The sequence below is a fragment of the Salvelinus fontinalis genome, chromosome 9 (assembly GCF_029448725.1).
Source record: "Salvelinus fontinalis isolate EN_2023a chromosome 9, ASM2944872v1, whole genome shotgun sequence".
NCBI lineage: Eukaryota > Metazoa > Chordata > Actinopteri > Salmoniformes > Salmonidae > Salvelinus > Salvelinus fontinalis.
In genome coordinates, this window is record NC_074673.1 from 134,658 (window position 1) to 148,270 (window position 13,613).

A 13,613-nucleotide genomic window follows, 5' to 3' on the forward strand; every position below is an offset into this window, starting at 1 on the left:
CATGATGTCACGGTTTAGGTTGCAAACTGGTTGTAAAAAAATGACATTTTGTTATTGTCTCTTTAGCAACCGGAAATAAGTCTTTATCTAGTTATAATCTGACCAAAACAATCCCAATGTTATCTGTCTCTCTATCTTACCCATGTCAGTGATCCGGCTGGCCACTCTCTATCTTACCCATGTCAGTGATCCGGCTGGCCACTCTCTATCTTACCCATGTCAGTGATCCAGATGGCCCACTCTCTATCTTACCCATGTCAGTGATCCAGATGGCCCACTCTCTATCTTACCCATGTCAGTGATCCGGCTGGCCACTCTCTATCTTACCCATGTCAGTGATCCGGCTGGCCACTCTCTATCTTACCCATGTCAGTGATCCGGCTGGCCACTCTCTATCTTACCCATGTCAGTGATCCGGCTGGCCACTCTCTATCTTACCCATGTCAGTGATCCGGCTGGCCACTCTCTATCTTACCCATGTCAGTGATCCGGCTGGCCACTCTCTATCTTACCCATGTCAGTGATCCGGATGGCCCACTCTCTATCTTACCCATGTCAGTGATCCGGCTGGCCACTCTCTATCTTACCCATGTCAGTGATCCGGCTGGCCACTCTCTATCTTACCCATGTCAGTGATCCGGCTGGCCACTCTCTATCTTACCCATGTCAGTGATCCGGCTGGCCACTCTCTATCTTACCCATGTCAGTGATCCAGCTGGCCCACTCTCTATCTTACCCCCATGTCAGTGATCCGGCTGGCCACTCTATCTTAGCCATGTCAGTGATCCGGCTGGCCACTCTCTATCTTACCCATGTCAGTGATCCAGCTGGCCACTCTCTATCTTACCCATGTCAGTGATCCAGCTGGCCACTCTCTATCTTACCCATGTCAGTGATCCGCCTGGCCACTCTCTATCTTACCCATGTCAGTGATCCGGCTGGCCACTCTCTATCTTACCCATGTCAGTGATCCAGCTGGCCCACTCTCTATCTTACCCATGTCAGTGATCCAGCTGGCCCACTCTCTATCTTACCCATGTCAGTGATCCAGCTGGCCACTCTCTATCTTACCCATGTCAGTGATCCGGCTGGCCACTCTCTATCTTACCCATGTCAGTGATCCGGCTGGCCACTCTCTATCTTACCCATGTCAGTGATCCGGCTGGCCACTCTCTATCTTACCCATGTCAGTGATCCAGACGGCTACTCTCTATCTTACCCATGTCAGTGATCCAGATGGCCACTCTCTCATACATCAGATTGAGGATCATGATTATGACGAAGTTGATGCAGGAAGCGGTGACAGAGGTGGCGAGCTGAGGGGTGATGAGGGAGCCCACCATGTGGATGTTGTTGGTGGGGCTGTCCTTCATGATGCTAGCAAACGCCGCGTACACCGCCAGACGGTACGCTATCACCCCGATGATACACGCTATGATCAGGGAGATCTGAGGGAGAGGAGGGGTGGAGAGAGGAGACAGGAGAAGGGAGGAGAGAGGAGACAGGAGAAGAGAGGAGAAAGAGGGAGGAGACAAGAGAAGGGAGGAGAAGGGAGAAGGAAAGAGGAGAAGAGAGGAGACAGGAGAAAGAGGGAGGAGAGAGGAGAGAGGAGGGGTGGTGAGAGGACAGGAATCTGTCATGGTTGTGGTCACTTCCTTTTCAATGCAGTCAAATCAGTAAGTCAACTGATATTTACTGACTGAATTGAATTGGAACTGACCCTAACTCTGACTGTATATACAAATACAACAAAAATACAAATAAATGACAAATACATATGTTCACACTGACAAATCACCACCAACAACACACTTCAAAACACAAAAGTATGGTGCACACTGATTAAAAATCTAATCTGGACTATGATATTTTTTGCAACACAGATTTGGATCCATATAATATTGGAAAAGTACCGTCTCAATACTATTTCCAAACATGTTCTAGAATGTTCTGATAAAGTCACAATGGGAAAGAATTGGGAAGATTTTGTTGATGATGCTGAGGAGGATAGAGAGATGCTAGATTATATAGAAATTATAATAGTAAAGATGAGGAGAGGAAGAGATGAAGACAGGAGAGGGAGATAAGGAAGAGGATGATAAGAGGGAGGAAAGAGGAGAGAGGAGACAGGAGGAGAGAGGAGACAGGAGAAGGGAGAGGGAGGAGAGAGAAGAGGGAGGAGTGAGGAGACAGGAGAAGTGAGAGGGAGGAGACAGAAGAAGGGAGGAGAGGAGACAGGAGAGGGAGGAGACAGGAGAATGGAGGAGAGAGGATAAGGGAGAGGAAGGAGAGAGGAGACAGGAGAAGTGAGCGGGAGAGGGAGGAGACAGGAGAAGGGAGAAGGAGGAGACAGGAGAAGGGAGGAGGGAGGAGACAGGAGAAGTGAGAGGGAGGAGACAGGAGAATGGAGGAGAGAGGAGCGGGAGAAGGAGGATGGAATAGACAGGAGAAGGGAGAGGGAAGAGCGAGGAGACAGGAGAGGGAGGAGAGGGGTGGGAGGAGAGGGGAAAAGGGAGGAAAAGGGAGGAGAGAGGAGAGAGACAGGAGAAAGGAGAGGGAGGAGACAGGAGAAGGGAGGAAAGAGACAGGAAAAGGGAGGAGAGAGGAGACAGGAGAAGGGAGAGGGAGGAGAAAGGAGAAGGGATAGGGAAGAGGGAGGAGACAGGAGAAAGGAGAGGGAGGAGACAGGAGAAGGGAGGAAAGAGACAGGAGAAAGGAGAGGGAGGAGACAGGAGAAGGGAGGAAAGAGACAGGAGAAAGGAGAGGGAGGAGACAGGAGACAGGAGAAAGGAGAGGGAGGAGACAGGAGAAAGGAGAGGGAGGAGACAGGAGAAAGGAGAGGGAGGAGACAGGAGAAAGGAGAGGGAGGAGACAGGAGAAAGGAGAGGGAGGAGACAGGAGAAAGGAGAGGGAGGAGACAGGAGAAAGGAGAGGGAGGAGACAGGAGAAAGGAGAGGGAGGAGACAGGAGAAGGAGTGAGAAGGAGGAGGGAGAATGAAGGAGTTCAGATACAGAGTAGACGATCATGAATAAATGCTCACCCAGAATATGACGGTGGCTCCAGACAGGAATGTACGAGCACACTGAGATGTTACGGGTAAGTATGGCTCCATCTCCTACAACACCGTAACCAAGCAAAACAGGGTACAACAACATGCACAGTCAGTCAAGCATGGTTACAGCTGTTAGTCTCCAGACCATCAGGGGGCAGTACCAACCAACACATAGCAGCTTGTTGTCATCATCTCATACTACTGACATGGGCCCAGACCAGTCCACGGACCACTGCAGCAGTTTCCTGGTGAAGCCATTAGCCATTAGCCTGGGCCCAGACCAGTCCACAGACCACTGCAGCAGTTTCCTGGTGAAGCCATTAGCCATTAGCCTGGGCCCAGACCAGTCCACAGACCACTGCAGCAGTTTTCTGGTGAAGCCATTAGCCATTAGCCTGGGCCCAGACCAGTCCACGGACCACTGCAGCAGTTTCCCGGTGAAGCCATTAGCCTGGGCCCAGACCAGTCCACGGACCACTGCAGCAGTTTCCTGGTGAAGCCATTAGCCTTGGCCCAGACCAGTCCACGGACCACTGCAGCAGTTTCTTGGTGAAGCCATTAGCCTTGGCCCAGACCAGTCCACGGACCACTGCAGCAGTTTCCTGGTGAAGCCATTAGCCTGGGCCCAGACCAGTCCACAGACCACTGCAGCAGTTTCCTGGTGAAGCCATTAGCCTGGGCCCAGACCAGTCCACAGACCACTGCAGCAGTTTCCTGGTGAAGCCATTAGCCTGGGCCCAGACCAGTCCACAGACCACTGCAGCAGTTTCCTGGTGAAGCCATTAGCCTGGGCCCAGATCAGTCCACAGACCACTGCAGCAGTTTCCCGGTGAAGCCATTAGCCTGGGCCCAGACCAGTCCACGGACCACTGCAGCAGTTTCCCGGTGAAGCCATTAGCCTGGGCCCAGACCAGTCCACGGACCACTGCAGCAGTTTCCCGGTGAAGCCATTAGCCTGGGCCCAGACCAGTCCACAGACCACTGCAGCAGTTTCCCGGTGAAGCCATTAGCCTGGGCCCAGACCAGTCCACGGACCACTGCAGCAGTTTCCTGGTGAAGCCATTAGCCTGGACCCAGACCAGTCCACAGACCACTGCAGCAGTTTCCTGGTGAAGCCATTAGCCTGGGCCCAGACCAGTCCACGGACCACTGCAGCAGTTTCCTGGTGAAGCCATTAGCCTGAACCCAGATCAGTTTGTGCTCATAGTCAACATCTATGGTTCTGGTCATTGTTGGTACCATGACTATAGCAATTGGCTATACAGCAGAAAAACTGATCTGGGACCAGACTCTATAAAACATAACCACTAAGGTTGTGTTTCTGTTTTAGCATATTGTTAATTCATTACAACAAAAGTTCCATGATGCACCAGGTAAAATGCTGCAGTCAACATCAGATATCTTCCATCCAGACATGAGCAATCAACACAAGCCAGCCCCTGCCAAATCGCCCCACATCACTTCAAACTGGCATTCCTCTGCCCTCTGTGCCAGTCTTACCCACAGCACCACGGTGGCCCAACACAGGAGCATTTTGCCCACTTGTTCAGCTGCTGTTCTGTCAAGGACCAACTCCATCTCCTACAGTACAGTTACAGACAGGTGGGGTGAGGAGGTGGAGGGTGAGGATGTGGAGGGTGAGGATGTGTGGAGGGTGAGGATGTGTGGAGGGTGAGGATGTGTGGAGGGTGAGGATGTGTGGAGGGTGAGGATGTGTGGAGGGTGAGGATGAGGAGGGTGAGGATGAGGAGGGTGTGGATGTGGAGGGTGAGGATGTGGAGGAGGAGGAGGGTGTGGATGTGGAGGGTGAAGATGTGTGGAGGGTGAGGAGGAGGAGGGTGAGGAGGACCAACTCCATCTCCTACAGTACAGTTACAGACAGGTGGGGTGAGGAGGTGGAGGGTGAGGATGTGGAGGTGGGGGGTGTGAGGAGGAGGGTGTGGATGTGGAGGGTGAGGAGGAGGAGGTTGAGGGTGTGTGGAGGGTGTGGATGTGGAGGGTGTGGAGGATGTGAAGATGGAGGGTGAGGAGATGGAGGATGTGAAGATGGAGGGTGAGGAGATGGAGGGTGAGGAGGTGGAGGGTGTAGATGTGGAGGGTGTGGATGTGAAGGGTGAGGAGGTGGAGGTGGAGGAGGGTGTGGATGTGAAGGGTGAGGAGGTGGAGGTGGAGGGTGTGGATGTGGAGGGTGTGGATGTGGAGGTGGAGGGTGTGGAGGATGTGAAGATGGAGGGTGAGGAGATGGAGGAGGTGGAGGGTGTGGATGTGGAGGGTGTAGATGTGGAGGGTGTAGATGTGGAGATGGAGGGTGTGGAGATGGAGGGTGTGGAGGTGGAGGGTGTAGAGGTGGAGGGTGTAGAGGTGGAGGGTGTGGAGGTGGAGGGTGTGGAGGTGGAGGGTGTAGAGGTGGAGGGTGTAGAGGTGGAGGGTGTGGAGGTGGAGGGTGTGGAGGTGGAGGGTGTGGAGGTGGAGGGTGTGGAGGTGGAGGGTGTGGAGGTGGAGGGTGTGGAGGGTCAGGGCCCAGGAACAGACCCCTCTCATTAGGAATGATATCAGTTACTAGATCCAGGCGTAAAGGATCAGCTGTGGAATACTTCAAAACCAGGCTGGGCGCCGGAAGGTGGATGGCATTTCAATCAACCATATCAATATCATATAGTACGCCATGATGAATGTTGCGTTTTTAAACTATGTAAACTGGGCTACAATTTACTATGAACATTTATAACTGAACATTATTATCATGGAACATCATGTCGCTGGCCACAACCTTGCAAAATAAATCTGCAAAGACACACTTTAATTTTCTAAGCAGTGTTATGTATATATAAACCTAGAAGGCAACACATATGTGATACGGTTGAGTCATTGGCTCGAACACTCTGGCACTAATCCTAACCATAATAACCCCTAACCCGGTGTTATAATGCAGGTAAGAGAAGGAAACACACCTGTGTGACGCGGTTAAGTCTGCGGCTGGTACACTTGGTCTCGTACTCTGGTCGCAGCTGGAGCTGTTGCTGCTCTTCCTCGAAGTCCACCAGGTCCCACTCGTACTCCAGACGGGCCTGCCGACGCTTCCAGAACTCCAGGAACAGAGTCACTGCAGGAGGACACGGGAGAGTTAGGGAAGGTAGGAACAGAGTCACTACAGGAGAACAATGGAGAGTTAGGGAAGGTAGGAACAGAGTCACTACAGGAGGACACAGGAGAGTTAGGGAAGGTAGGAACAGAGTCACTACAGGAGGACAATGGAGAGTTAGGGAAGGTAGGAACAGTGTCACTACAGGAGGACAATGGAGAGTTAGGGAAGGTAGGAACAGAGTCACTACAGGAGGACAATGGAGAGTTAGGGAAGGTAGGAACAGAGTCACTACAGGAGGACAATGGAGAGTTAGGGAAGGTAGGAACAGTGTCACTACAGGAGGACAATGGAGAGTTAGGGAAGGTAGGAACAGTGTCACTACAGGAGGACAATGGAGAGTTAGGGAAGGTAGGAACAGAGTCACTACAGGAGGACAATGGAGAGTTAGGAAGATAACTCTTCATCATAAAAAGGTCCATGGCATGATAGTGCCATAAGAAGAGGATCTGCTGTTATAAATTACAAAAAAAAAGTATAAAGTTATACCACAACAATACTTGAAGATAATGCCTGTTTTCCAGTTGTATAGAGACTGGCAGCTTCCTTTAGGTGGAGCTCAGGACTAAGCCTGCACCTTTTTACACTTAATATTCACTAGACTGTCACTTAATATTCACTAGACTGTCACTTAATATTCACTAGACTGTCACTTAATATTCACTGAGACTGCCACTTAATATTCACTAAGACTGTCACGTAATATTCACTGAGACTGTCACTTAATATTCACTGAGACTGTCACGTAATATTCATTGAGACTGTCACTTAATATTCACTGAGACTGTCACTTAATATTCATTGAGACTGTCACTTAATATTCATTGAGACTGTCACTTAATATTCATTGAGACTGTCACTTAATATTCATTGAGACTGTCACTTAATATTCACTGAGACTGTCACTTAATATTCATTGAGACTGTCACTTAATATTCATTGAGACTGTCACTTAATATTCATTGAGACTGTCACTTAATATTCACTGAGACTGTCACTTAATATTCATTGAGACTGTCACTTAATATTCACTGAGACTGTCACTTACCCCAAATCCCCATGAATATGGCAAAGAACACCGTCCCCACGTTGTCAAACATATGTGATTGCTGATAGAAGAAGAAACATAGAGCGACGGTCATTGACTTGACCTGAAGTTCTGGTCGCAATATGAACATATCACACCAGTGTCTGTCTGTACAGTATCATAGTCTTCATACCCAGGAAGAGTTACACGTGGAGTTGAGTTTCCAGTAGCCACATTTCTTATCACACAGCGGACACATGATGATGTTGCCTCCAATCTCCTCACTACAGATTTCTTTACTGAAACAAGAAACATGATATTCTTAATTAACCTGTGTCCGATTTTTCGGCTGGGGGGGGGGGGGGGTACGGGATAGTGCCTAGGATTTTTAGGCTGGGGGCAGGGGATAGTGCCTAAGATTTTTAGGGTGGGGGGTAGGGGATAGTGCCTAGGATTTTTGGGCTGTGAGTTAGGAGGTAGGGGATAGTGCCTAGGATTTTTAGGCTGTGAGTTAGGGGGAAGGGGATAGTGCCTAGTATTTTTAGGCTGTGAGTTAGGGGGTAGGGGATAGTGTCTAGGATTTTTAGGCTGTGAGTTAGGGGGAAGGGGATAGTGCCTAGTATTTTTAGGCTGTGAGTTAGGGGGTAGGGGATAGTGTCTAGGATTTTTAGGCTGTGAGTTAGGGGGAAGGGGATAGTGCCTAGTATTTTTAGGCTGTGAGTTAGGGGGTAGGGGATAGTGCCTAGGGGTTGAATTGGGATTCAGGGGCCCTCACCTCCAGACGTTGTCATCGAAGGTGAACAATCCATAGAGAAAACAGATCAGGCCGACTACCGCAGCGAAGAAGAGCATCTCAGTGTAGAAACCCAGCCAGGCAAAGTAGATCCCAATCTTCTCCCCGTAATACTTCCTGTTATGGGTAATACAACACAACCAATCAAACATCTTCTCCACGTAATACTTTCTGTTATGGGAAATACAACACAACCAATCAAACATCTTCTCCCCGTAATACTTCCTGTTATGGGAAATACAACACAACCAATCAAACATCTTCTCCCCGTAATACTTCCTGTTATGGGAAATACAACACAACCAATCAAACATCTTCTCCACGTAATACTTCCTGTTATGGGAAATACAACACAACCAATCAAACATCTTCTCCCCGTAATACTTCCTGTTATGGGTAATACAACACAACCAATCAAACAACAACAGTCTGTTTAGTGTCTAGAAAAATCAAAAAGAGGACACCATGGAGACTTGATTCAAACAAACGCAGATTAATGACCTGTGCACCGCGGTTCACATTTAAAGGGGATTTCCGCTTTAATCCGTGGGAGTTAACAGAGAATGTGAGATCCACAAACATTAGGGACATTGCCTTAAAAGTACAGTATATCGCCTCCCGGGTGGCGCAGTGGTCTAGGGCACTGCATCGCAGTGCTAGCTGCGCCACCAGAGTCTCTGGGTTCGCACCCAGGTTCTGTCGCAGCTGGCCGCGACCGGGAGGTCCGTGGGGTGACGCACAATTTTTTTTTTAAAGTACAGTATATCAAACGTGCACAGGTTGTTAATCTGAGTTGGATTGAACACCTGGCTTGGTGTTGTGTGCTCACCGTATCAAGTTGAGAGGCTGCTCTTTGAAGAAACTGAGGAACTGGGCCCAGTGTGTGTAGAGGTTGAATCTCTCACTCTCACTGTTGGAATCTCTGGATGGCTTCCAGTATCGAGACTTTATACAGAGGGATACAGACCTATTTATCTTGTCATGGTCCTACATCTTTATCCATAACATGCCTGTCTATGGTTGCAAAATTCAGATAACAACACCCCCCCCCCCCAAAATAAATCCTAGTTTTTTTCCAGAAAATCCCAGTTGGAAGATTCCCTAAATCAGGAGGTAAATAAGCAGGGGATATGGAATCCTCTCGCCAGGATTTCTGGAAAAATTACCCGGAATTGTGCAACCGTATGCCGGTTTTTATTTTAACCTTTATTTAACGAGGCAAATCAGTTAAGAACTAATTCTTATTTACAATGACAGCCTAGGAACAGTGGGTTAACTGCCTTGTTCAGGGGCAGAACGACAGATTTTTACCTTGTCAGCTCTGGGATTTGATCTTGCAACCTTTCGGTTACAAGTCCAACGCTCTAACCACTAGGCTACCTGCCTCCCCTACGCTCTAACCACTAGGCTACCTGCCGCCCCTACAGTCTAACCACTAGACTACCTGCCCCGCCTACACTCTAACCACTAGACTACCTGCCACCCCTACACTCTAACCACTAGACTACCTGCCGCCCCTCCACTCTAACCACTAGGCTACCTGCCGCCCCTCCACTCTAACCACTAGGCTACCTGCCGCCCCTCCACTCTAACCACTAGGCTACCTGCCGCCCCTCCACTCTAACCACTAGGCTACCTGCCCCCCCTCCACTCTAACCACTATGCTACCTGCCCCCCCTCCACTCTAACCACTATGCTACCTGCTGCCCCTCCACTCTAACCACTAGGCTACCCTGCCGCCCCTCCACTCTAACCACTAGGCTACCTGCCGCCCCTCCACTCTAACCACTAGGCTACCTGCCGCCCCTACACTCTAACCACTAGGCTACCTGCCCCCCCTCCACTCTAACCACTAGGCTACCTGCCGCCCCTCCACTCTAACCACTAGGCTACCCTGCCGCCCCTCCACTCTAACCACTAGGCTACCTGCCGCCCCTACACTCTAACCACTAGGCTACCTGCCCCCCCTCCACTCTAACCACTAGGCTACCTGCCGCCCCTCCACTCTAACCACTAGGCTACCTGCCGCCCCTCCACTCTAACCACTAGTCTACCTGCCTCCCCTCCGCTCTAACCACTAGGCTACCTGCCGCCCCTCCACTCTAACCACTAGACTACCTGCCACCCCTCCACTCTAACCACTAGTCTACCTGCCGTCCCTCCACTCTAACCACTAGGCTACCTGCCCCCCCTCCACTCTAACCACTAGGCTACCTGCCGCCCCTCCACTCTAACCACTAGGCTACCTGCCGCCCCTACACTCTTACCACTAGGCTACCCTGCTGCCCCTCCACTCTAACCACTAGGCTACCTGCCGCCCCTACACTCTAACCACTAGGCTACCTGCCGCCCCTACACTCTAACCACTAGGCTACCTGCCCCCCCTCCACTCTAACCACTAGGCTACCCTGCCGCCCCTCCACTCTAACCACTAGGCTACCTGCCGCCCCACAATGTGGAATGTCTCATTCCAAAGGGGATGAGAATAGGGTTCATTTTGATAAAGATACCCCCTTTTTTGGGGGGGGGATTACTATATGAACGACACATTGTGCACACAATTCAATTCCTTCCCCCTTTCACAGATACTCAATGGCTGTACGTATGAAACAGCCCAACAACAGCCCAGAGGGCAAAGCTGGTTAAGATGATATAACACTAGGAGAGAAGGGCACTTTCAGAGTTTTTGGGGGGTCAATTCCATTTCAAATCCAGTCATTTCCGAAAGGAAACCAAATTCCAATTCCACATTTTTCTTATTGAAAAAGCGTAGAATAAAAATCGTAATTGTAATTTCAGTGTACGTCCTAAATTTTGACTGGAATTTAAACGGAATTGACCCCAAACCCTGGTCACTGTTGGACAGTAGCTTCTTACATCATGTAGTGGGAACGCAGACCCGTAGGTGGCGTTGTTGAGCAGGCGCTTGATGCCCTTCTTGTCCTCTCTGTCCGTCTTGTGGTAGGGACAACGGGCTAGGATGTAGTACACCTGGGAGGAGAGGAGAGAGCAATACATACATAGAGATTCACAATTCTACAAATAGAGGACTGTCTATTCTACAAGTCACTATACTGCCATGACTACATTCCAAATTAATTTATAAAGCCATTTTTACATCAACAGTTGTCACAAAGTGCTTCATATCCAGGAAGAAACCGTGAAGAGAGAACTCAGAAGAGAAGCCAATTCTTCTGTCTTTGATTCTCTTCTACAAAAGCCACTAGGCTACCTGCCGCCCCTACACTCTAACCACTAGGCTACCTGCCGCCTCTACACTCTAACCACTAGGCTACCTGCCGCCTCTACACTCTAACCACTAGGCTACCTGCCGCCTCTACACTCTAACCACTAGGCTACCTGCCGCCTCTACACTCTAACCACTAGGCTACCTGCCGCCTCTACACTCTAACCACTAGGCTACCTGCCGCCTCTACACTCTAACCACTAGGCTACCTGCCGCCTCTACACTCTAACCACTAGGCTACCTGCCGCCTCTACACTCTAACCACTAGGCTACCTGCCGCCTCTACACTCTAACCACTAGGCTACCTGCCGCCTCTACACTCTAACCACTAGGCTACCTGCCGCCTCTACACTCTAACCACTAGGCTACCTGCCGCCTCTACACTCTAACCACTAGGCTACCTGCCGCCTCTACACTCTAACCACTAGGCTACCTGCCGCCCCTACACTCTAACCACTAGGCTACCTGCCGCCCCTACACTCTAACCACTAGGCTACCTGCCGCCCCTACACTCTAACCACTAGGCTACCTGCCGCCTCTACACTCTAACCACTAGGCTACCTGCCGCCTCTACACTCTAACCACTAGGCTACCTGCCGCCTCTACACTCTAACCACTAGGCTACCTGCCGCCTCTACACTCTAACCACTAGGCTACCTGCCGCCTCTACACTCTAACCACTAGGCTACCTGCCGCCTCTACACTCTAACCACTAGGCTACCTGCCGCCCCTCCACTCTAACCACTAGGCTACCTGCCGCCTCTACACTCTAACCACTAGGCTACCTGCCGCCTCTACACTCTAACCACTAGGCTACCTGCCGCCTCTACACTCTAACCACTAGGCTACCTGCCGCCTCTACACTCTAACCACTAGGCTACCTGCCGCCTCTACACTCTAACCACTAGGCTACCTGCCGCCTCTACACTCTAACCACTAGGCTACCTGCCGCCCCTACACTCTAACCACTAGGCTACCTGCCGCCCCTACACTCTAACCACTAGGCTACCTGCCGCCCCTACACTCTAACCACTAGGCTACCTGCCGCCTCTACACTCTAACCACTAGGCTACCTGCCGCCTCTACACTCTAACCACTAGGCTACCTGCCGCCTCTACACTCTAACCACTAGGCTACCTGCCGCCTCTACACTCTAACCACTAGGCTACCTGCCGCCTCTACACTCTAACCACTAGGCTACCTGCCGCCTCTACACTCTAACCAATAGGCTACCTGCCGCCCCTCCACTCTAACCACTAGGCTACCTGCCGCCTCTACACTCTAACCACTAGGCTACCTGCCGCCTCTACACTCTAACCACTAGGCTACCTGCCGCCTCTACACTCTAACCACTAGGCTACCTGCCGCCTCTACACTCTAACCACTAGGCTACCTGCCGCCCCTACACTCTAACCACTAGGCTACCTGCCGCCGCTACACTCTAACCACTAGGCTACCTGCCGCCGCTACGTTCTAACCACTAGGTTGGCCTACTTACTATCCTATTGCGGACGGAAGGAGGGAAGAATGTCTCCTTGTCATCGATGAGGAAGAAGTCAATCTTTCCCTTGTTGAAAGGTGAGGTGAAATAGTCCGGTTCAGGATTCATAATGTGATCCGGTAGACGGAAAGGAGTGAACAGCCAATCCATGGGAATGTCCTGGATGAAGAACATATTAAGAAAAAAAGAATACTTTACTTTCCAAAGCTAGTCTGTTTGTGCCCTGTCATGCCAACTCACTGTCACCACAAACATTTTTCGGGTTGACAATGACAACAATGTAGTTGGGCATGAACACAAAAAGATCTGGGATCAGGCTACCGTTTTTTTTCCTACAGTCCAAAGACTGGTCAGATATTTTCTTTCAGTTCTGGTATTGGAACCGGGAAAAACAATCCGTTTGCTTGGCCCGCCTCGCTAACCGCTAGGCTACCTGGCTGCCTACCGTACCTGGTGAACGGGGATGTCGTTTTCCTTGAAGGGAACCTTGATCTTCAGGACATCGGCGTAGGTGGCCAAAACCTCCCATGGAGCGTGGATCTTCACAAAGTACGTCTTCCTGTCATCTGACTCCTGATTGGAGGAGAGAGATGGAGAGATGGAGAGATAGATAGATGTGGAGATGGATGGACAGACGGACAGACAGAAAGGCAGACGGACAAACAAACAGACACAATAGCCAAGTGTAGCTACTTAAGTTCGCCTCCATCACCACAAACAAACCATTTTCCTGTACTGTGCTGTAAAGGTAATAAATCAGAGTATTTCTATTGATCTATCTCCCCCCGGTGGTGAGAAAGAGTAATGGCATCCCCCTGTACAAAAACACTGCCAGGACAGTCTGTCCCTG

General features: G+C 50.4%; 1 protein-coding gene across 2 annotated transcripts in view; it reads right to left on the reverse strand.

Annotated features, from left to right (window-relative positions):
• LOC129861853 (anoctamin-5-like) overlaps nt 1–13,613 on the reverse strand; it is a 74,694-nt gene that overhangs the window by 13,213 nt on the left and 47,868 nt on the right. For both annotated transcript variants that reach the window (XM_055932993.1, XM_055932994.1), the window contains 10 exons: nt 13,214–13,336; nt 12,761–12,922; nt 10,893–11,006; nt 8,845–8,960; nt 7,998–8,132; nt 7,416–7,521; nt 7,244–7,304; nt 6,005–6,156; nt 3,042–3,116; nt 1,220–1,448 (listed from right to left, as the gene is read on the reverse strand). In XM_055932993.1, coding sequence (XP_055788968.1) covers nt 1,220–1,448; nt 3,042–3,116; nt 6,005–6,156; nt 7,244–7,304; nt 7,416–7,521; nt 7,998–8,132; nt 8,845–8,960; nt 10,893–11,006; nt 12,761–12,922; nt 13,214–13,336 — 1,273 coding nt within the window. The remainder of the gene's footprint in view (nt 1–1,219; nt 1,449–3,041; nt 3,117–6,004; nt 6,157–7,243; nt 7,305–7,415; nt 7,522–7,997; nt 8,133–8,844; nt 8,961–10,892; nt 11,007–12,760; nt 12,923–13,213; nt 13,337–13,613) is intronic.